Genomic DNA, 24,388 nt, shown 5'->3' with positions numbered 1-24,388 from the left:
TACGTGCACACCATCCACCCTGTTAAACCACTCCCCTTTTATCCCACTAGGTTGCAATTCACATGTCCAGGGACAGGAAAGTTAGGAAATCTGCTTTAGACCATCTAGTTGGACTTCCTGTACGACAGATTTTTACCTTTTTACCCTCATATCTCATTACTGGTTACCAGATTCTGAATATAACGACAATCAAGAGATGAAGAGTCTTTCTTCAAAACAGAGGCTGGCACTATGTGTGTCTAAAATTCCAGCACAGTTTAATTCTTAAAATAATAAGTGTTAATATGCTCATTGCAGTGTTTTATCATTGAGTGTATGATTACATGCTGAAAATATGTATTCATCAGGGAGGCACTGAGAGCAGCTTTCCTGTTTAAACATCACACTGGTCTTCTCTATCACATACTCAGAAATGTTCAGATAAAACACTGTACCTGGAGCTCAATGCTGCATGTCTGCAGAAAAATATATTTAATACTATAAATGTGAACTTAATCTGCATTCCCTGCAGATCTAATTCAAAGCATAGTCTTAAACCAAGCATTCAGCATCCCAAGATTTTGTCTCTGGAGATCAAAGTCTTCATGACTAAAATTGAAAAAGCAGACAAGTAAATGTCAGCAAAGAGCTTTTGTAGTGTGCATATACTCAGGCGTATGCACTTGTACAAACGCACATACATGTGCCTCACCAGTTGAGATTATCAGTGTTAGAGGAATGTTACAGAGCTTGGGATATTCTCGGTTAGATGCTAATAATTTAGATGCTTTTGAGTACTTAATGTGAGTTCACGGTACATTTTAAATTCAATCTTACCTGTTCTCCATTTCACTTTTAACCATTGTGTTCAGTCATGAATTTACTTTAGTGTGTCAGACATATTTTATTTAAAATTGAAATCAACAGCTAGCAGATTTTGTAACTTCTCATACTGGAAGAATTAGATGTAATTAATTACAGAGTAAATATTTCATATCATGCACAGTTTAATTTTTCTTTACCGGATATGTCATGTAATTATCCAAATACACAGCATACCTTTATGCTCTGGAGTCTGATCTCAAGTAGAATTGTAGCACTTGATCTTCCAAATCCTTACCACCGACTGTTAAGGGGAATATCCAAATATATTGATAAGTTATGCTGTACTTTCTCTTATTTTAGGACACTTCTCTGAAGCCAGAAAAGAGAGTTTGTTCTGCATGTTTTTGAAATAGTAATTATACCCTATCTAGAAGGATATTTCTTAATTCTTTTCAGAAACAAGAACTGGAGCTTTGGTTCTGTTGAGGAGCTAAAGAGAAGATGGTCTTGGCTAGCATGACAGTTAATGAGTAGATCTGAGGGAGAAGAGTGGTAGGGGTGATAATGATGTAGAAGAAAGTGGAGGGTTTCAAGGTGATATGGTGAAAGCCTCATCTGAAAGCACTGGTCTGAGAAAGATGGTAGGTTTTGAACGGGTATTAAGACTATGGGGCTATAAGAAAAGAGGAGCTGGAACTCTGTGAGGAGCTGTGGTTTTTCAGGGCTGGGGTTGGTGTTTCCAGGGCTTCTGGATTAAGAAAGCGAGAGGGGTCACAAGAAAGTATCTTTAACTAGGACCCTGGTGTAGGGGCAGGTCTGATGCACCTTTCCTAGTAGTCTTTTTTTTCTTCTTTTTTCTTCTCTCCCTCCTCCCTCCTCCCTCTTTCTTCTTTTTTCTTTTTATCTCTCCCTTGTATGAAATATAGCAGTCTTATGACAAAGATAGCCTTTATTCATTTTTCATTTCTTTATTCTCTCATAGAAATCATTGCAGTGTTTTCTTATCATGTTTCTTCCCTTTAATGGTGAGTAAATTCAGATGTTGTAGAGACAGTGCATATGACCTGGATTTTCTTTAGTGTATGACTCTGGATTGAGACAAACTGTAGTGAATAAAGTTCTACAGCTTATCATTTTAATATGGTGTGAAGTTTGAACTATCAAAAGAACTTACCTTTTATACTTTTGTAATCATTACAGCTAAACTTTTCAGCAGACAGAGCTATAAATTTTTCCCAATAACCCCAAGGTTATTCAAGAGACAGGCATATAGCCTCTGCATATTTTCACTGCCCTAGCCTTCTTTCTACTCTAATTAACCCAGATGCTAAATTAAGAGTATCTCTGTTTCCTTCAGAGGAAAAAAATTAGTGTGAGATCAGAAACAAACCTTCTCACTTTCTGACCAAAGAACTGTCAAAGATGAAGAACAGTCCTTAGCCTTGGACAAAATTCACTTGGAATTGCTAAAGTCATGAAGCTGAGCTCAGAAGGGTCTTATTATTGAGGTCAATATCTATTCTTTGGTAGACATTAAATACCGTTACACTGTTTACCACATTTTGGTTAGCTTGAATCTCAGCTCTGACCCTTGCCTCTCTCTATAACTTCACAGAAATCATGTAATATTACTTTCAGGTTTCTCAGTCTGTGTGAGGTAGGTTTGAGAATATTCAGCTATATAACTGAATGGGCTAGTCTATGTTTGCATTAATCAGATGAAATACTTAACAGTACCAGGAAATCAGGGAAGGACATCTCATCTAACAGGTGTAAGGTTATCTGCTAATGATTTTGAACATAGGAAAAGTCCGTTTAATTGCCATGCTACATTTGTTCTGTTTTGCTTTGTCAATATGCCATTTTTGCAGAATAAATTATGTCACCATGTCTGATCTTCCTCAGGGTCTGTGAATGACCCTCTCTCCTGGAAGATTTTGTGATAACAAGTTTTAAAAACCTCTTTGTGGGTCATATTGCAACAAAAAATAAGAGCTAAATTTAGCTTTTATTGATGGAATCGGGGCTTGCAAACTCAAACTTTTGCACAGAAGTTTTAACAAAACTCTTCTTGACTAAGCACTGGAACTTTGCTATTGTGCTAAAGGAAAAGAGAAGATTATGAAGGCAAAATCACTTAGTTTAGAAACTTAGTAGTTGACTTTTTTTTAACTTCTGAGCTTGGTGTTGAGTTTTTGAGTAGGTAGAGGAATATATTGGGGTGTTTTGGCAGAATCAGTTCATTATTAAAGGGAAGTCTAAACTCTGAAAACAACATTTTAACTAGTGCCCTAGCTAGATGAAATGTCTTTGTCTGCTAAAGAACACAAAGTACGTACTATTTGGTTAAACAAAAGACTAGGAAATATATTAACAGATAATATCTGTTCTGAATAACAGTTTCGCTACCTGGAATGCGTTTGGCTTCTGTTATATAATCAAACCCAAATTATAAAAATGGCAGGAGCTGCGTAGTCACGTTCCTTATTTAGTGCTAGTGCTGTGGCCTGATGAACAGTATGCATATTGAAAAATTGGGAGCTTATCTCTTAGTGAAGAGCAAGTTCAGTCCAACAGTCAGGACAAACTTCTTTACCAAGAGACACCTTGTCCCTGAGAAGGGCCCTTTCTTAAAAGGGAGATGAATTTCCTTTTGCCCAGCAAATTTGCCTTGCTACTTTATTTGAATAAGTAAATGGTTTTAACCTGTGGAACAGGAGGAAGAGCCCAACTTTTCTGTATATCTTGATGGTATCTGTACCCAAATGTATCTATAGAGCAGTGACCCACACCTGCAGCTCTTCCTACGTTACTCTTTAAGGTATAGCTGGAATCTGGGTTTATTATATATATATATATATATATACACACAGCATTTTCCCCTACTTTGGACCTAAATAACATGAAGTCAATGATTCAGAAATAAATATGTATGTATTTGGCTGGATCAGGGCCCTGATCTCAAATATAATATGTTAAGCTTCTTAGACTTGGAGATATTGGAGATATTCAAAACATGACTGGACAATGTCCTGAGCAACATGTTGTCATTGACCCTGCTTTGACAAGGGTGGTTGAGCTACATGATCTCCAGATCATCTCAGCACTTCTGTGACTCTGTGACAGTGTTACCTTTTTGGCAGCTTTCAACTTGTCAGACAGAGGTGAAAGAATGGAAGTTAAGCTAATGCTTTCCAGTGAAACAGCAGTTCAGTACAGCCCATGGGAAACACCACTGCAAGCCACTTGAAGTGACCGGGACAGATTCAATCCTATCAGTTGTTGGGCTCCTGTATATTCATTTGCATAGGTCCAACCAGAAAATGCTGTGTATGTCAGGCAATATTCTAATGTCAAGAAGTTTTGGTTACATCTTGTATTAAAGGAGTGTTGTGCATTTTTAATTTCTAGCTAAATCAGAACCACATTTGATAGATTATTTTTTGCATAATCATTTGATATAAAGAATATCTTTGGAGAATATTCAAAATAACTCTCTCCTGTATCTACGTGTGATTGGGTAGGGGATGGAGGAGGCCAGAAAGACATGGATTCATTTCTCATTTTGCCACTAGATTGTTGGGATTTTTTTTTATGTCGTTGTAGAGATCACTTTATCTTCTGTGCTTCGATATCTTGCTCTTTGAAGGTGGGCATCCTACAGCTCTCCATAAAACAGCTCTGGGAACATGGAAATTGCTAAGAGCTGCAATGTGATAAGTAATGTAAACTTTTGAAAAAGAACTAGCCAGGCTTTCAAGGGATCTAACAAGAGTTTTATTAAGTTCTGTAACAGGATTAGATGCAGTAGAAGTGAGTCTAAAACTTTGAGTGTTAGAGTAAAATAGTTTCTTTTTAAAAGTACGGCATTGCTAATAGACTAATAAGGGCTCTAAATTTTTAGGGCACTAGTTATTTTGAAAAGCTTGTAAACAAGGTAGGTAGAATGTTTTAGAATAAAACATACTTTGAAAACATTAAAAAATCAAGTTGTGTTTTTAACCTTTTGCAGTTAATTTACTGGTGTTGCAACTGTTACTGTAATGCAGTTAAGTTTAATGTTAATCAATAGAATAGTGTGTTCAAAGTGTGTTGTGGAGAACATCATCAGTAATTGTAGCTTATTGATATGTATGTTGTTTGACGGATTTTAGGGAAGGAAAGAACATACTTGAATGTTTAATGAAAAGAGGAGCTGTGCCTGTTATGGTTTGGGGTGGGGGTGGGGTGAGGTGGAATTTTTTGCCAGGCCAGGAAAGTAAGAATGTGATAATTACCACAGGTTTACTTTATCACAGTTCTTGCTGGGTTTTATTTATACTGTTAAAAGACTACTAATCTTCAGTCTTTTAATGGGTTAACTTCACAAACATGCTTGATATTCTGAAATAGCTGTAAAAGTTTCCCTGTGACTCTGTAGGGTGAACTGAATTAACAGAAGATACTGCACTAATCTGTTTTTCTAATGGTCAGAAATTGTACATTTCTCATTTATACTACAGATTTGTACTAATGATTTACTTAAAAAAAGTTTACAAATTATATTCATATTGCTGGAGTTGGTAATTAATGCTATTAATAAGTACAGAAACAGTCTGGAAATACTTGATGTACTTGGATACAACAAAAAGGAGTATTCTCCAAGTTCCTACTACAGCTTTCCTAAATCTAGTTTGTATGATTCACAGTAAAAGTGGCAGATGTTGGTGGCACTTACAGAAGTGCCACTTGGATAAGTTGAAAATTTCAACTGTTTACCTAAAGGCAGAGTTGGGAAACTTGTGTGACTTGCGTTTATTTTTAAGATTCCTCTATTGAGTGTAGAGACGAGCTTTACCTGCTGCAATTTAAGGACATCTAGCAGTGAGGCAGCATGCTGAATGAAACACATCATTTCCCTGAAGCAGAGGACCATATTTTGAACTGTCAGTTTACTACAATGTTTGTTTAGCTTCTTGGATCAGTGTGAATGTATGTAATGTAATTTACAAGCATTTTGAATAATACAAACAATAAGATCAAGGAGCCTACCAAAAAGAATAGGACATTAAAAGGGCATAATCTTTTCTTAACCACTGGATCCCAGTTAGAGCCTTATACAGGTAAACAAAACCATAAAAATTAGGTAGCTTAGAGCAGTTGGAAAGAGAGAATTCATTTATAGAGACTGCAGTGTAATAAAATGTCAGCTGTAAAAGCAGACTGAAGAGAACGCAGGCAGTATATGTCTTGCCACATTGCTTAGAGAGAGGAAGAAATTAAATGCAAAGATGAGAGTGGCAAAGCAAGAAGAAATTTTTTTTGTTCTTCCCATCCTCACATTAAGGCCTGATTCCCACTTACTGTGTTATAAGTAGTAAGTTTTTCCATGTTTAAGCTAATTTTGCAGAGCTTTTTTCAAAAGCTTAATTGGCTTTGCTGCATTAACAGTAGGTCATTTCCGCATTTTATTGTTTTGAGAAGTGCGGAGCATGACAGTCAGCAACTTCAGAGTGAGTTGCAGGGTGGCACACTGCTGAGAGCCTCTGGGAGCAGATGTTGAACCACAGGCCTAAAACCTGATGTTCTTTACAATTTGGAACTTTTTACTAAAGAAAAGTGCTTTTGTTAAGTGGTTATTTTTTCCTTATCTATTCTCAGGGTTGCTCTTGTGGAAAATATTCCTGAAGGGATCAACTATTCAGACAGTGCACCATCCCATTTGTCTCTTTTCCAAGGCTGGATGAATTTGCTTAATATGGCTGAAAAGTCTGTTGACATAGTATCTTCCCAGTGGGACCTCAATCACAGTCATCCATCAGCATGCCAGGTATGTTCTAGCCTAACAAAAGGGTGGGACTTTGAGAATCTGTTCTTGTTGTTTCACTATTAATTTTTTTAGAGCTACAGTCCTTCCCTGTAGCAGACCTTTTTGTTTGCGTAGTCTAAAAAAACATTTTCTTATGGGGATTTTCCTGCCAATACAATAGTTTTCTGAGAGCAGTGGCACGCTTGGACTAGATAATACATCCAATACATATTCATATCCCTTCCATCTTAGGAGAGGATGTCATTGTTGTAATCTTAAGAAACCTGCAAAATTGTACCTGTATTAATACATCCATAATTTGGGAATATCCACAAATCTATACACTTATTTTCTGTTTGATGCAACTGATGAAGTAAAAGAGCAAGCATGTGGATTAATTCTGTAGCGAAATAGAGGGATAGAATTACACTCATAAAGAACAATGTAGTATCAGATGATTTCTCATAGCTTTTCAAAATTAACTTTAGGAGGGAGCAGTGTTCAAGACTTCTGCAATTAAGAGCAATAGGAGAAAACATAAATCATAGTGAATGAGACAGACATGCATTATTACAATGATGCCGTGCCAACAAACACTTTATTCTTCAGAGCAATCCTCTTAGAAATATGGTAAGGACAGGTTTCCACTTAGTATCACTTGTGAAACTAAGGTATCAAAGAATTGATAGGCTGAGAGTATCTCTTCCTTTCCACAAAATGGATTCTTTGCTGAAAGAAGCCTCTCAGCTGACACAAAAGGTGGTTAAAATGACAGCTGGGTAACTGTAAGGAATCAACTCTTATCATACTATGTCATAAGCTCTTCGGTTTACTCTCTAGTTCTGTTGATGCTGTGCAGTAAAAAAATACCTTTTGGTAGATGATAGACAAAGACTGGTATTCTGAGCAACTAAAGATAGTACTGCAAATAGCCTGTGTTTTCAAATCATGAACTGGATTCTACTTCTTTTGAAAGAGTCCTGTAGCCTAGTTGAATGGCATACATTAACTTTTCTTCAGAATAAATCTGCTGCATGTCCATTTAAAAGAGTGAAAATCTGAAATGAGCAGTGAAATGGAAAATGTAGTGCAAACCCTTCCTTTTAGAATGCTTATAAATATTGGAATATAGTTTTTGAATAAATTTATTGAGTATCAAAATATTGAGATTTTTCACAGTGTAATTCTGCAGCTAAGCTGTATTTAAATTTATTGCCTAAGAAACATCAAACCCATATATTGTCATTCAAGCAGATGAATTCAAAGAGATAGTGCCTTAGATGTTTTTAGGATGTGCATGAATTGGTATGTGCATGAATCTTTTAAAAATGTTTTGTCTGAAAAAATTTCAACATGTCATTTGCTTCAAAACCAGCAGAGCCTAACAAATCCCAGAAGACAAAAATAGCAAACTGGAAATTGGGATTTCAGTAGTTAAGCATCAAATCCATTCACTGTTCCACATTCTCATGCAAAGTAAAAACTGTAAGATACTGCTGAATATCAGAGCATGGAAAGGAAGAAGAGACATGTAAGAAGTGGATTTGCTCTTTCATCCTCAAATGCACTGTTAAAGCCAGAAAAATGAAACCTTTTTCATAATATTCTATTCTAGTTATCTATTTCTGCCTGCTAGTAGTCTTACAAAAGTGAGTAATTACTTCTGTTTAAAGGTAATTAATATTCCAGTCATTTCCTCATTTGTACAGCAGTGTGGGCTGAACAGCTGATAGATCTTTCTGTCAAGCTTGTCTATTCATGCTAAAACACTATACTGTTATTGGCCAGTCTAATTGCTAAAGAAATTGCCAAGAGACAGCGTTTCTTGGCAAATCGCTGCCCCAGAGAATGTACACAAAGCTTAGTGTGTGAAAGGAAAAGGAGAAAACTTGTATCATTACATCTGCTTTCACCACTTGTAAAATGAAAGTGAAATTTCAGAGGAGCTTCAATAATTGTAATCTAGTAATTTTCTGAAGTGTAAGTTGAATGTTCTCAAGTCTTTGCAATTTGAGTTCAGGGGAATTTGCCTCAAAATAGCAGAAGCATTATGAAAGGTAAGGGGCTGAGATACAAAACTTCCAGGTAGTATGGTGCTTAGTGAGTAACTTTTAGTCATTCCTTGAATGATTCTTGTTTTATCAGAAACCAAGGACATAACCATTTTCCATATGGACCCACATCCTGCTCTATAACTAGCAATTTTCATTTTATGAATATTCAAGGCATATTGCAAAACAAGGTTCTCTACAAGAGCACTTCAACAGATACGGGTTTTTGAAGGAGGAAAGCTGAGTAGGCTAGATTTCTTTTTCTTATTTACAAGGTTTAGCTACTTTTTCTGTGTTTGTGTAGCTACATACACACATGCATACTTATATATATACATATGTATGTTCAATATATGTATTGAAGAAAAATACAGCAGGAAATTCTGCAATTTTATATACAGGCATGCATATATATACACATGCCCAATATACGTATCATCCATATGGTCATATTTTGTCCAAATGTATATTGGACTATATATGTATACATGTGCATATCTAAAATTGCAGAACTTCCTGCTCTGGTTTTCTTCTTTTTTGTTTGTGGGTGTGTTACCTAGTGTCCTTGACAGTTGCCTGTCCATGTTTTCTTGTTATAAATCTAAATAAACAGTCATTGCTGACTGAGCTGTCCAGGTCACAACTGCTATGCTTAACTGTCTGAGCTCATAAGTCTTGCTAAATTGGAGTCTCCAAATGCAAACACATGTTGCTGCAGTGTTTTGTGTGCTTCTGCAGTCAAGTAAACAAATATATGTTTGGCAAACTACTGAGTAGGCTTTCTACACCTGCTTTTCTTATTCAGAAGAAAACCATGTGTTTTGGTGACTTTGCGTTGTCATCTATGCATTTTCAAGATAGCAGGGTAGTTGTCATGTAGAGGCTTTGAGACTTTTGCAGAATATGAATGTGTGATTCCTCCTGTGGCAATCTGATGTTTAGAGGTATCAGAGGAAAATGGAAACACAATTTTTGAGGATAGCTTTTAATTCATTTGTGGTGAAGAGAGAGGTGAACATAGAATCATGCCAATTTTATGATTTTTCACAATTCATTTCCTCTGGCTTATCTTATGTTTAGAAACTTTAATTTAGAGTGACCTTTTATAGTTCCAGCAAGTCCTTCCTGACCTATTTCATTTTATGTTTCACAAATAAGAATTAATGCCATCATTGCTTATTGACGTTGCCATGAGTATGGCACACTTCTCTCTGGATGACTATTTGGATGACCATAGGTGATTGAAGGGTAGATGTGCATCTGCTTTTTACAACAATCACATAAAAAAATAGATGGTTCTGACTTTATTTATCTACCTATTGTGCAGTTCCCAAATGGCTTGGTGGGAGAAGTCTCCTACTCCATCTGATGATATGTCTCATGTAAGCCAGCTGTCTAGCTTTGTAATGAATCTCTGATGATGAGTCATGTGTCACTCCGACATGCATTGCCCAAGGATCTTAAGTGTTTTATTTGGTAGAACAAATGTTAGTGCCAGAGTTTAAGTATCTGTCCTCGACAAGTATTAAAAAACACAAATAAGTACAAAGAAGAGCACATCTCCAAACCTAACAGCTAGCAGCAGAAATTGGCTGCAATCAGCTGTGGAGATCACAGTGTATTTTCTTTTCTGTAAGCTCATCTTTACACAAACAACTCTCCTCTTCAGGTGGTGGCATTTCCCTGATGCAGCTGGTACAGACTAAGGCATAGAAAAGAAATTTAAAAAGGAGAGGTTTTAAAAGGAAAGCACATTCCCTCCCTTTTCATTAGCTGCTTTGCTAGAAGAATTTGAGGAGAGCGTTTGAGTTTCTCTGTTCTGTATTAAATAACAGAAGTGAAAGTTAGGATTTCTTGATTTGTTTGCTCTATTGGTTTCTGACAGCATGATACAATTTTTAGCAGTATTTTATAGATATACCCAGAGGCTTGGTTATAGGACAACTATTAGTAGACAAATATTAGGACAAATATCAGTAGAATTACATAGAATAAATCCAGAAGAATAATCTGGAAGTAACTGGTATTATTTCTGTGGAAAGGAAAAGCTAAGAATTGTCTAAACTCCTACAGTTTAGATTCCTACAATCTAAGTTACTAAAGAGCACAATAATTCAATTTTAGAGTACTTCAATAAATATAGCAGTTTTATGTTCATATCTCCCCTATTTTATTTTTAATGAGGAACACATGCTGATAAAGACATCAGGCAAGGGAAATCAGCCAGACTAGAATCAGTCTGCCCAGTGACTGCTAAGCAATAACTTTAGGGGCAATTTTGGGGCCTTTTGGTAGTGATACCTTCCTTGTTTTTTCAATTCACCAGGTGGCATTGGGATTGATGTTTCAGATGTATGGTAGTTTAAAGCGACTGCGAGAATGTCAGTTTGTTCATGTGATAAACACTTTTTACATGCTATTTTGTCACTTTCAGTAGGTTTTTTGAAACAGCCCAGTGAAAAGTGTAAGAGAATATTTTATCAGGATAGGCAGATTTCTGGTGGTATTGTTTGTTAAAATGCAGATATGGTATAAGGTAGCATGCTACAGTTTCATGGCACTTGGCTGCTACCATTTCTCAGTCCTCACAAGCTGGGTATGTAGAAATGATTCTGATCGCTGTCACATAGTTGTGCGGCAGTCTGGTATTGTCTCGCAAGGGAGTGTGGTCTGAGTGACAGCATGAGGGTTTGTATTCAACAGAAACATTTCAAATGTGCTGACAGCAGTGACAAAACTCTTCAGACCTTCTGTCCTGTCTTTTTTCTCTTTCATAGAACAAAACAGTAAAATTGCAAGTAAACATGTCAGGAAGTATAGAAACTGTGTTTCAAAGTAATATTAATGGGGAAGAAGGCCAGGTACCTCAGTAATGAAGGAAGAATTTCTAGTACCCTACTTTACTATAGTATGAACAGATTTTTTTATATGCAAGTTGTGAATTTTTCATAGTTGTTTGGAGTGTCTAGACTAAGCTTTGGTGAGTGTATGAATGCCTGCTGAGGGATGATGCAGCTAGAGATGAAACAGAGGGAATTCTTTACAGTTCTGGCACCAGGTGGTGTTTTTTGTATACCTGTAGAAACGCACATATTTGTGGTGAGTAGAGTGTACTCCTAGTCTTAACCATCACTACTCAGAGATGCTTTAACTGTTTTATCAATTTGAGGTTTTACCATTTATGAACATAATTGGACAAAAAAGTATACTATAAGTATATAGGTTGTGGTGTTCCTGATGGGAAAAGAGATGCATTTTCAGAGAAGGTATCTCCATTGGAATGCAGGGCTGCATTCCAAGTGATCTATTCACCCATAGGATGGACCATTCAGCTGGCAGCATGGCCTGTAAGAGACAGCCAGGTGGTCCATCAAGGATGCCGTGCTGGTTGCATCAGGGCATGCTAAGACAGGTAAAACTCAGGAAACACTGCCGTGTTCTTTTTTGTCCAAACTAAAATTAATACAGAAAGTCCAGGCTTGTTTATCAAAGCTTTTGTAAATCATATGTAAATAAAATCTTGTGCAGGTAGAAATGGCAATAATGTCCAAAAACAATTACCATGGGGAAAAAAACTGGTAAAGAACCATCTCCTGAAACAATTAATTTTATGAGCTTTAGATGTTAACTTTCTAAGCATTTCTTTATCTGAACAGTTAATGCATTAATTCATATAGATAACTCAAATCAGTTTCCATCAAATTTATGAATGCTTTTTCCATGTTTATTTTTGTGATAGCTTTCCTCTATGCTTCTAGTCAAAATCAGTTTTTACAGATAACCCAGATAAAACCAGTGTGTGTCTGTTTGTCTTTCTACCTAGTAAATTAAATCAACACATAGAACCTTTCTGAGTAGCAATTTCTACATAATTAATTAATTACTTAATGTCATGCAAGCCTGTTATTCCTTAATTTTCCTTGCTCACTTTTTGCAAAGATATAATTAATCAAAATCAAAACTGTTGGTCTCCAGCCAGTGGATCCAGAAGAAGTGGGTCCAGAGGCAGCCTGAGCTCTGGCATGTCAGGAACCTGTCACCCTGGGGGAGCTGGGTGATAGGGCAAGGTATGGGCTGGGAACTTGGCAGACAACAGCACAGTGAGTGCTGTTCCCAGATTCGGTTAGAGTCTACCAGTGCCAGTCCGCAGCAATTGCAGGAGAGACCCTCTTGGGGGGAGCAGGGCACTCAGGAATCCTGGCCGGTGCCCTTCAACTTCCCCGGGATCACGATGGAGCTGCTGCATAACTCTGTATGCAGCATCCACCCCCTCCACACTATTATCTCATTAATTCTTACCTCTGGTAACATCTGCTCCTCTTTTCCTTTTAAAAAACCCCAAGACAGTCACTGATTTGAAAATTAAAGATCCTTTTAGCTTCATGAGGAATGTGAGGGATAGCCACTCCTTGACTTTCACAGCAACTCAGTAAGGTATTTTGGGTGTGTGAGTTAAATCACGGGTGTTATTTCTTACATATGGGACTATCTAGTCACTTCAAGAAATGCAGAATCTAAGAAGCATTTGGAGCTTCATGCAAAGCATGTTTTTGTTTTCCTGTTCTGGTAGCTATGGTCTAATGCTTTTACTATAGCAGTATTTTACTGACTACTAAGCTCCTGTGAGGCCTTGGATGAGCAGGAAGCTGTGCTGTGGATTTGAGCCAGCAAGCAGGCATATATTACAAAAGTAAAACATAAATGGTAGTTCTGTGTTTCCATTGCAGCCTCTGGCTGCTCTGTAATTTTGAGAAAGCTAGCTTTCAGGAGGGTGGGTATTCTTATTTTGCTACATATATTCAAAATAAGAGAATATTAAAAAACCGATCTGTACTGTAGACAGGTGAAGAGCAACTTTCTGTGACTGCTTAATGCTTAAGGCTTAGCAACGCTCGAAGTGTCAATCTATGCAGGCAATTACAGAGCAAAGGGTGGCTTTCCACTGTCTGTTGCTTCTGGGTTCAATGTGAGATGAGGGCTTATGTCTGAGGTTTTGTTAGTCCATACTGTGTCAGACAGCATCATCCCAAACTGCTTTTGCTATGGCCATTTTCACTGAACAGAAAGATCCTTTTAAGATTTTTAGAGTAACAGTTTGTATAGAGAATTAATCTAACATGATCCTGTGGAAAGCTTTGTCTTCTACCTGTTTGTTTGAAAGTTAATATGACTGTTGCTTTTTTGGTTTAGCTTTACCTTGGGGCCAACATTATATCAAATCTAAAGTGAACTGTGTAGGTAGGCAGGCACTTAATCAACTGCATACCCTAAAGTTTTTGCGTATTCAACGGCTAACTGTAACTGGTGTCTGCTGTGGCAAGGTAGAATGGCAGCAAGGAAACAGCCTCTAACTGTGGTTGTAGTAATACAGCACAGTAATGGTACACCAGGTATTTTATTCTTGACATTGTGTACTTAGATGCTTCTAAGTAAGCATTTTTCTTTAAGTTAAAATATTGAATCTAAAATTAAGCATGTACTATGCAATCAGAAGGTCTACTTTTTCTTTGTTTCTTGGAAAAAAGGAGCAATTTAAATCTCATACTGTGGCTCAGTATGAGATTCTCTTTTCTGTGTTAGAAATAGGGCTTAAATAATAAAGTTATAATAGTGTCAAAAGGGAAAGTGTATGAAATACACGTAGATCATTGTTTTCTCCCCTGGTATAGCTCATCTAAAGATGAGTATGTGACCACTTGAATACTATATTGTACTATGGTTAGAACAACTTACAAAACAAGCATTCAATACAGAATAAGTGTAATAAATTCTTTTCCTTGGACTTTTTGTCCTGATTTAACATAATGTAATTATATAGAAGAAAGTAAATGTAAAAATACATTTATGCAGCATAAAAACACTTCATTCTCTGCATGTCACCTGTCATCAATAGTATTGCACAATCTGGGAAAAGGAAGAAGCACGTTTGGCCTTCAAAACAGTATTTCTCCAAAAAAAGTTGATTGAGTTGCTAATCTTTAAGGTAGATTTAACCACATCTAGGAACATATTTACTCAGCGGTTGTACAATGTGTTTTTGTTTGGGTTTATGATATGCTGTTTGAACAATTCTGTGTCTTACAACTTCTGCTTTCTTTAATGTTCTTCTCAGGGTCAGCGTCTTTTTGAAAAATTGCTTGAACTGGCATCCCGAAATATTGAGATAAAACTGGTGAGCGATATACTGCCTGTAGAATCAAAGGTATTAAACGACTTGAAAACAAAGGGTAAGACTTTATGTTGTTATGCCATTGACTGCTACGTAATGTTCCTTTTACTTAAAATGCAGACTCAGATGATGTATAAAATGCACACTATTGGTTTAGAACTGTTACCCTATAATCTTTCAGATTTGTCTGGTTCATAGTTGTCAGAAATCTGAAACTCTGTTACTGTAGTTCATGTTTGCAGTTTGCAAGTGGTTAAAAAGGTGGTGCAGAGATTAGATATATGTTTAAACTCACTATAGCCGTTCTAATGGTAGGCAACGTAACCTGAGAGACTGCTGTCATACCTTGTGGGACAAGATAGTTTCCTCTTTTGAGCAATAGCAAAATAAATGAATAAAACAACATGTCTATGCTACTGATGATTCTGAAGCACTGGAAAATAGACCATCAGTCAGATTTAGCCAACTGAAAAGGGTTTCTGTGCTATGGGTATTTCTTAGGTGCCTGCTTTCCTAATTGTTGTTTTGAGGTTTAAAATCCCTATCCAAAGAGGGATTACACACTGGCACTACATGACTAAAGTTGCTTTATGTAAAACTGTGGAAAAATAGCAAAGAGAGTTTAAGAAAAGCTGAAAGAAATTAGAATCTCTTAGGAGTTTTAGCAATCTTAAACATGCTTTTCCTGGATACAGTAATTATCTATATAATCTGATAAAAGAATGGTTTTTCCAAAGGGCAAAAAGAACCTATGTATTTTGATGGTGATCCTTTTTGACACAGATTACGGTATGGATCACAAAGGGAAATCTGAAAAAAGAATTAAGCAAAGCAATTGCTACGTGTAGCAGCACCCTAACATAACATGTCTGTGTTATGGCAAAGTACAAAGAACACCCTTTTCTAACAAAAATCAATCTTTATTTGTTTAAATTCCTGTAATCTCCTTACTGGGCAAGTAAAAGAAAATTACTAATGGAAGTCCTGGTCCCTTAAAGAGATCATCTTTTGATCAAGACTGACATGTTATTTAAATGTAATAACTACAGAGTCCTGTCGTTTCACGATGTGGCCTATTTCAGGGCTTTGACTATTTCTGTTATGTAACCAAAAGTGATATCAATCCTTTGATAACCAAATACCTCGGCTTTGTGAGACATCTGTAAGTAAGGAATTATCTTTTTCTGATGTGTTGAAAAAGAAATAGGTATTTTAATATCAATGTCAGTGAAACTGTATTTGAAAAAGTGGTTTCTTTTCCCTGTGATTCTAATGTCCCAAGTTCCCATGAGTCAGAGGAGATGAGAGGTAGGGCCTGTACATTTATATTGATGTATCTGGCAATAGACATTTTGGCTACCATTTGTTGAGAATACCCAACAGCAAAACCTATCCTCTTTCAAAAAGAGATGAGCAAAAAAATTGAGCTTGAAAAGGGAGTGATGCCTGTCATTAACACTTCCTTCAGTTTATGTGGGAATTAATCAGACATGTGAGATTTTTGAAAAAACAAACAAACAAAACACAGGCTTTTACAATTCAGTTTCCCTTATGCCTTGTTCAGATTTCTAAGACAGGAAATTTCAGAGTATTCAAGTGAAGTGATCAATATATTTGAGTGCTCTGAGCTACAAACTGTCGGAAAAAGTCACTTTTATGTAGTAATTCTTGTGAGTTTTGTTGTCATCTTTGAACCCTGTAATTGTAGATATCATTGTGTACTGCTGACCTTTTCAAAGATCAATATTATAACTTCTTGATTTTCTCACTATGAATGATTTTTTTCTAATTCCATATTTTGGTTTGTTTATTTCTACACATTCTGATATTTTTGTTAGAATGTCTTGATTATGATGTGGTGATTGCCAGCTCTGTTGCAAGTCTTTCACCTACATTTAGGTTTATTGTTTGGTTTTTATCTCCAGGAAAGCTAGGTAAATATTTGATTCTGCATTCCTGAAAAGAGATGTTAGTTTTAACATTCAATCAGATTTAGCTGTCTTAATTTTATGTTGAAATAAGCAGACCTTGTATGAACAGCAGATTCATAGTATGTCCTGCTTGTGTCAAATAGAAGCTAACTGATAGGCTATCTTAAAAAAAAAAAAAACAAACCCCACCCCAATTTCCATTAGTTAAATTATTAGCACAGTAAATGGAAAACATATTAGCCTTTTTCATGCCTGCTGGAGAAAAAAAATACTGTTACCTACTACCATTGTCTTAGCTGAGGACAAACATATCATTAAGCTTTGCTATGCTATCCTGGAAGATCTGTTTATTAAAATTGTTAATCTTTTTGCTTGTGAAGCACTGGCCGCCTGCATCCTCAGAAATCAGTGATCCTTGAAAGGGAACTGCACATCATCTTTTGGACATGCATATTTATGAAAATAACAAACTTTCTTTTGCCTTGCAACTGATCAGATTTGTCTTAGAAAGTATGCCATGCACCTTTTTTAATAGAAATGTTCCTCTTGTGGGAAAGAAAGCAGTAAATATATCAATAGCTCAGCCAAGATTTGAAGCTTCTCAAGATGGAGAGCCAGAATACATTTGGCTGAACAGACAGACCCAACTCCCACTTGTGGTGTCTGTCTGAATTAGTCAGAGGAGGGTCCAAGCCCTACTCTGTGGCTTGCCAGCTAATAAACTGAGCTGATTGTTCCTAAGCAGCAAATATGCTTGGGGCCCAAGCCATGGGCAGTAGCATAGAGAGAAAGCACACATATAGCCTCTGGGGCTCTGGGAGGTTTGTGCGCCCTGAGCCTGCCTTCACCTTGCTAGGTAGGCATAGGCTAGCCTCTTCTTTCCAAGGCACATTGTATGCGAGAGTCAGACTGTCTCCAGGTAGTGGGCTGTCCTACTAAACAGGAGAGACAGTTGCTATTGCACAGAGAAGGTGGAAGAGCTTTGCCTTTCTTTTCAGCAGACTGGGTGATCAGAACCCCTGAGCTGTGCCCCCATGCTGTGCAGGTTGGTTCCTGGGGTGGGTCAGGATGAGGGATAATTTGGGTGTCAGACCCAAGATGTACCTGTTGATATACTGCCTGGGAACCTTTAAGGGTGCTGTAGTTCCTCAGCCCATGGTTATCTACCTCACGCTGCATCTTCAGGTAGTGTGTCCTTTCTGACTTAAGTAGCCCAGGTAAAAGTCATTATCAACACTGGCATGGATTTATATGTGGTTGCTTGAAGAACTATACTTAGTCATCCAATTGTCTCATGCAGTGGGGGTTTTTTGTACTAGGAACCATGATATGTTACAGCACTGCTGCATCTCAGCACAGATGTTGGACTATTTCTGCCAGGCAGATTATTCTAGCACATCTTTCATTTTTCTAGACGGGCATGCATGGAGCCCGCTTGCCTCTTCTCCCTATTTCTGAAGTACTGTAGAAAGAAGCTTTGATAGACCTTTTCCAACCCAGGGGTGCATCCTAGAGTCCTCCCTACACATCCTTCCTCTCCAGCAGCTGTCCCTACTGATTAACAGAGGAGAAAGTTGAACTCTGACTTCAGATTTGAGCTGATGGGGTAAGATAAAGCATAACTTATGTGGGCAGGAGAGCAGAACTGAACTGATGCAGAGTAAAATAAAATTAGTAACTTACAGTTGCAATGTTAGTACAGATATCTGAACTAGCTCTGAACCTGCAGGTTTGTCACCACTGTTCAGCCTTTTTTTTTGCCCTGCCTTTGCTTTCCTGACTCTCTTGAGGTAGCTGTAAAATGGGATAGCTTGATTACAGAAGCAATCTAGCAGCTGCAGCATGAAATGGGGATTGATTTACTGTGCTAACACATAACACACCTAGAGCTGTGGTGACAGAAGTCTCTGAGTGCTGAGATAATGTACACTTGCTAATAATTGCTGCACTGTGGGAGTGTTATTTAGTTGCAAAATTAAACATGCAGAAATGAGGAAATACTAGTCCCAGAACATATATTTATGATAGACTTTAATTACATTATCAGATTCTATATTTTGCATAGAATACCTGGCTGGTACTTGCTATAATCTTACCACATTAATCAGAAGTTTTTCCCTTGTATTGAATGAGAATATGTCAAACATTGAATACCTAAGGCAGATGATGCTCATTCAGGGGATATTATTTCTGCTGTTAATGGCTAGAATCTTTTTTTATCTTCATATTTAATGTATGTCTCCAGGCTTTCTTTATTGCACATCTGCCAGATCCTGCACTGAATGTAGAATGATTAATTTCCTCATAGGCTTTTCCATGCTGCTTCTCACGGCGGTATCTGAGTGCTCCGCAAATACACTATTAATGAATTTCTTTTTACATCATCACTGTTAGGTGAGGTTGCTTGATGTTTCAGTCTCTCAGGGACAAGTAGCGATTATTAATGGCAGCACAGGCACCAGAAGCTAGATCTGAGCATTTGTTTTCTATAGTCATAATTTAAAAATGTGTATTAGTAATTTAAAAAAATCAACCACATGCAAGTTCTCCCAGCTCATGTTGTCAAAATTATTAATAAAGAGCAGATAAACTATAATGTTATTTTTATAGGACATCTTGTAATATGCAGTCCTAGGGTGTGAAGTCTTGCCTCTCTGTAGTTAATGTTAAAGCTATATTTCACTTTCACATATGTATACAAATACTATGCGTGTATGTATATGACTATCTTGCAAAATGTAGGTCTGCCTGTAGGCAAAATTTGGCTCACTGTGTAAACAAACATGTTCTTCTTTATCCTCTTTGTGCTGTGACAGTAGCTTATTAATGCTTGTTTTCAAGGTTATTGTTTTAGCCTTTTCTCAGCTATGGTTCAGTCTACTAGATTGAAACATTTCTTGTAACCCTCCCACTCCTTGCACATAATTACGTACCAGTCTTTGTTCCTCAGTAACATTTGAATAGTATTGTCTCCAATTAGCAGGTTGTTGTATCATTTCTTACGTGTACAGAATCTAAATCCCTTACTAATTATGATCTTATTTTAGCTGACATTATTAATGTATTTTAAGACATGCCAATGGATTTCCTTTCTTCAATTTGCATTGCTTCATTCCTTTTGTGTTCTTTTTCCAATACTGCCTTTTCATGAATCATTTTTCATACGTTTGCAAGGAATATTTTTTGTTTTGTCAGTGCTAGCTGAGGCAGATATGAAAAGAGGAGTCTGTCCATGTCACAATGTGATTTTTTAAAAAAAAATAAAAATCAGCAAACTCAACTAACAGAAACTGAGTATTAGCAATGAAACTGGAGAATAATATAAAGTCATTGTGCTAGGGCAGGATTTAATCACTAGATCACATGTGCAGCTGTTACTCACTGAGCAGTTTGTGCACTTTTGCCCAGGATTACACTCTCTCTTAACCAGATACAACCAAAACAGAGAAGCTGAGAAGTTATATTATTGCAGGGAGACAAAGAATGGAGTAGAAAGTGGAGCTCTAGAAGCTTTTTGTGCTTTTCTTTGTGCACTTTAGATTGCAAACACTAACAGATCCCATTCCGTGACAAATTAAATCAGTTTATATCTGGGCAGCTGCATGATCCCAGTCTCCTTTTTGCCCTCCCCACCCTATGTTGTCCCTGCCTTCTTCCTTGCACCAGTGGTCATGTTGTAAGACAGTTCAGAGGGCTGATTTGGCTACAGTCTGCTTTTTTGTGGCTGGCATAATTGTCATTTGCATTAGATTTCTGCATTACTCAGTGTATGATCTCACAGACATAAGTGCTGGGTGCAACACAGAGATAGGAAATGCATAGCTGGAGTTGGCAAGGGAGGAAGGACCACTGGAACCTGGTTTAGATAGGCTTAATCCATCATGGCACCAGAAAGGTCAGAGTTCATGTAATGCTTAGGGACTTTCAGTGGTTTTGGTTTTTCCTGTACTTCTGTTTTAATGAAATTGTTGCACGATGGACAGCAATAGTGAATATGGTTTATATATCAGATGAAATGTGTTTAGTCCCATATTCTGTCTGCTTCTGTTGGCACAATTAAGGTGTTGCATAGTTTTAGAGCTGTGATGCCTGTAGGACATGAGTTGTTCTTACCTTTGGCCACAATCACGTTCCCTTTCACTGTCTAGTTGTGGGAGAATGGGAAGAAGCTGTCATATTTTGAATGAACTGGAAAATTTGTGTTATGTCATAGAAAAGATGGAGATCACCTGGGAACATTAGTCCATAGTTTGTTCTATGAAACAAGCTATGAGTTAAGCACCTTTTTTGACCTAGAGCCTTTGTGTACTGTAAACCCTAGGAATGTGGAATTCACCATCTGGGAGAAATTGACATTTTCTCTGGTAAAGATAAAGCTGTAGGTGTAAGAGAGGGTGTTTCCTGATAAGTTTCTCTGGGCCTAAAAGATGATTGGGTTGTGGACGATTTGGGGTTTTGTGAAAGCCATTAATAGCGTAAACCATGATGACATTGATTTACACTAGCCCAGAATATTTGTTTTCTGTATTAGAGAAAATATGGGGACAGTGGACTGTGAGCAGATTATGAAAGAACTATCACTGGCAATTTTAAGGAGAAAGTAGACAAGCCCCTGTGAGGAGTGGCCTCATGAGTGTTTGGCTCTGATGCATGGGAAAGGTCTATATTGGTTTCAAAGATGGTTTTAATAGTTCCATAATGATTTGGAAGGAGATGTGTTTAAGTACATTCATCTCAAGAAAGAAAGCTTTTTTTTTTACAGTAAGAACTATCATTCACAGGAACAACCTCCCCAGGGACATGGTAGAGTCCCTGTCACTGGAGGTTTTCAAGATGTGACTGGACAGGATGCTAGATAATCTCATATAGGCTCCCTTTCCCCCAAAAGATTGGGCCAGATGATCTTCTGAGGACCCTTCTAGCCTGGGCTTTTCTATGATTCTAAGTAAGCCTTTAATTCCTCTTCATGTGAAGATAATGTTGAGAATCAATGTAAAACCACTGCAAAGACAAAAAAGAAAATACACTCCATTCCTACAAGAGCAAGCGGGAATCCTGAAGAGATTCCTGCCTGTCCAGATGGCCAGTTTTTGCACAATGTACCATAAAAATAATATTATCTGACGCATGCTCCATAGGAGTATAGAGTGCTCTTGAGAGCTGAAGTTCAGTTGATGATTTTATGTAAGGCATTGCATGGAGTTGTAGCTCCATTGCTTGCTTGGTCAGTCTTTCCTAGGCTGGATTCTCAAGACTGTGTGAGAGGGAAGGGTGTTGAAGATGGGTTAAGCTTCTGCTCTGTTAAAATTCAGCAGTACCAAAAATAGACTCATTTTCCCCTATGATTTTTCAGGAATAAATAAGCAGGATCCTTTGAGAGGACCAGTAGATTAGGGATGAGTCCTCCTGAAGGAAGCAAGTAATTTCAATCTGAGTTTCGTAGAGTTAAACAAAGGTGGATGTGAACAAAGGGGGAGAAATCCCTTCTTCCATTCCTTTCAGATTTTAAATGTTGACATTTTTCTAAAACTCTGCCCAAGCCATACCTTAAAATACGAGAGTGTTCAAAAGGCAGCTAATGAAAATTGTAGTGGTAAGGACTTTGACATCTGATTTTAAATTCATTTTTATATTTTGATTTATTACAAATCAGGCCTTTTTCCTTTTTTATTATTATTTTCTATTGCTTGGGTACCCACAACAGGGTATATACATGCTTTGATTTAGATTTTATTAGTTGCTGCTGGAGAGTGTTTCCTGATATTTTCTCAACAACCTTCAGCCTATGACAAGCAATCTTAAAGCCAGTTCCAAGATGAAAGATCTCGTTATGTTCTTTACCTCTTAGAACTGAATAATAACTTTGACAGAGTTCTTCATAATGAGAAACACTGAGCAGAATTTCCAAAACTAGTTGCATCCCTTAAAAGAAAGAAGCAGTTACTGCTTTTGCATCGAGATTCAAACATTTGAGTATCTACCTAATATCTGGGCAACAGTAAGATGCAGAAACTCGTGCATAGTTGGTTTTTGGGTAAACATCTTCCTGTTTAGCCACCTAAACTCTTTTACCTCAGTTTATGTTGCTAAGTGTGCACACATGCACTAATGTCTTAATAGCAAGGAAATGTTCAGCATTGGTTTTATGCCTAAATCCCAAGAGAACTCATATGCAATGTTTCTCACTTGCTTCCATTGGGGAGCTAGATCCTGCAATGTAAGTAAGGTAAGCCATGTTCAACCTTAAGAAAAGTGGCTGAAAAGAGCAGGTGTGTAGTATTTTTGTTACATCTTAGACACACATATAGATACACAGAATGTCTTTGACACAGAATATCTTCCTGAGTTGCAGAAGATGAGGTTAAAAATCCTGCTCTGTCTGAAGGTTTCTAAATTGTCAACTTGAAGAAGAGCTGTCTACCTTGCCAGGCACCTGATATAAAGCAAATTGTTTACGCTAGTATTGAAAATCTTAAATTTTTAAAACGGAGTTTGCGATCACAAAGGATTAGAAAGTGCAGAGGGTATTCTGTAGTGGCTGTCCCTCGGGCCCTCCTATTTGAGCTCTAATAGTTTGCAGAAAATCTTCTAATTTCTGTCTTCATTTAAAGATGACTCCGTAGCAGTCACACATTCATTTGGGATGGAAGAAACCTGGCTTCCAATCCCTGCTCTGCTGCTCCTTCTACTGCCACCAGATACATTTTGAAAGAAATGTCTTGCCCTTATTTGTGAAAGAATTATTTTAAGCTTGTGGTTGTAGGACAGGATTTTGAAACTCACTGCAGAATCAATCCTTCTGTGCAATTCCAAATGATGGGCTGGGGTAAACAACATACCTTCCATTGGCATTGCTAGCTACCTAGTTTAGATATTTTAGCTCAAAAAAAAAAAAAACCCAAACCTGCTGACAGTCCAGTTTTTATTATAGGTTCTATAGGAAACTAGATGCCTAATCTGAGAATAAATGTCCCCAGATTAGGCACCATAATAGACCACAATGTGAAACAGCTTATTTTTTCTTATGAGTCTGAAGCACACCAACTTTAAGAAGATTTAGGCATGGCCTGCCTTACAGAGTTCTCTAGCATGAGGGAATTAGCAGTATGAGGCTGTCAGGTCCACAACCAATAGAGAAAAAAACCTAAAAAAACCTCACTATAATTTAAATTCTGAAGGCAACCAGGGCCTTGAGTTGTACTGGCTTGTCTTGCAAAGAGGGAGAGGAGTAAAGGTTCACTTAAGTCAAAAATTCTGTGCCCATCAGACCCAGATATGTAAGCAATAAATTCTAATTCTAAGCTCTACCACATCTGTGTCTGTAGACTTTATTTAGAAATTAATACCTTTCCAGAGAGGAATGTCTGTGTTTCCAGGGACACTACCCTCCCACTGGTAATGTGTGCTTTTGCATTATAAAATCAGTCACATGCTTTCCAATATCTGTAGTCATTATTTCAAAGACCCATAGGTAAATAGTATTACATTTTTTATTGATGAATTAAGGCTAGATATACAGTAAGGCACTCTTAAGATGCTAGGTGTTTAGTAGAAACAACTTCATAATTCTTCTGCTTTGAAATCTGTAACTGAAAAAGTGTTTCATGGAAGATCGATCAGTATTTTAGCACATAATTTCAGTTTG

General features: G+C 37.3%; 1 protein-coding gene across 1 annotated transcript in view; it reads left to right on the top strand.

The window, feature by feature from the left end:
• PLD5 (phospholipase D family member 5) overlaps nt 1-24,388 on the top strand; it is a 189,423-nt gene that overhangs the window by 109,417 nt on the left and 55,618 nt on the right. Inside the window, exons 3-4 of the mRNA XM_074863234.1 lie at nt 6,445-6,613; nt 14,756-14,870. Of these exons, the coding sequence (XP_074719335.1) occupies nt 6,445-6,613; nt 14,756-14,870 (284 nt within the window). The remainder of the gene's footprint in view (nt 1-6,444; nt 6,614-14,755; nt 14,871-24,388) is intronic.

This window comes from Strix uralensis, chromosome 3, assembly GCF_047716275.1.
Source record: "Strix uralensis isolate ZFMK-TIS-50842 chromosome 3, bStrUra1, whole genome shotgun sequence".
Taxonomy (NCBI): domain Eukaryota; kingdom Metazoa; phylum Chordata; class Aves; order Strigiformes; family Strigidae; genus Strix; species Strix uralensis.
The sequence above is the reverse complement of the archived record's forward strand: the minus strand, read 5'-3'. Positions and strand labels throughout refer to the sequence as shown.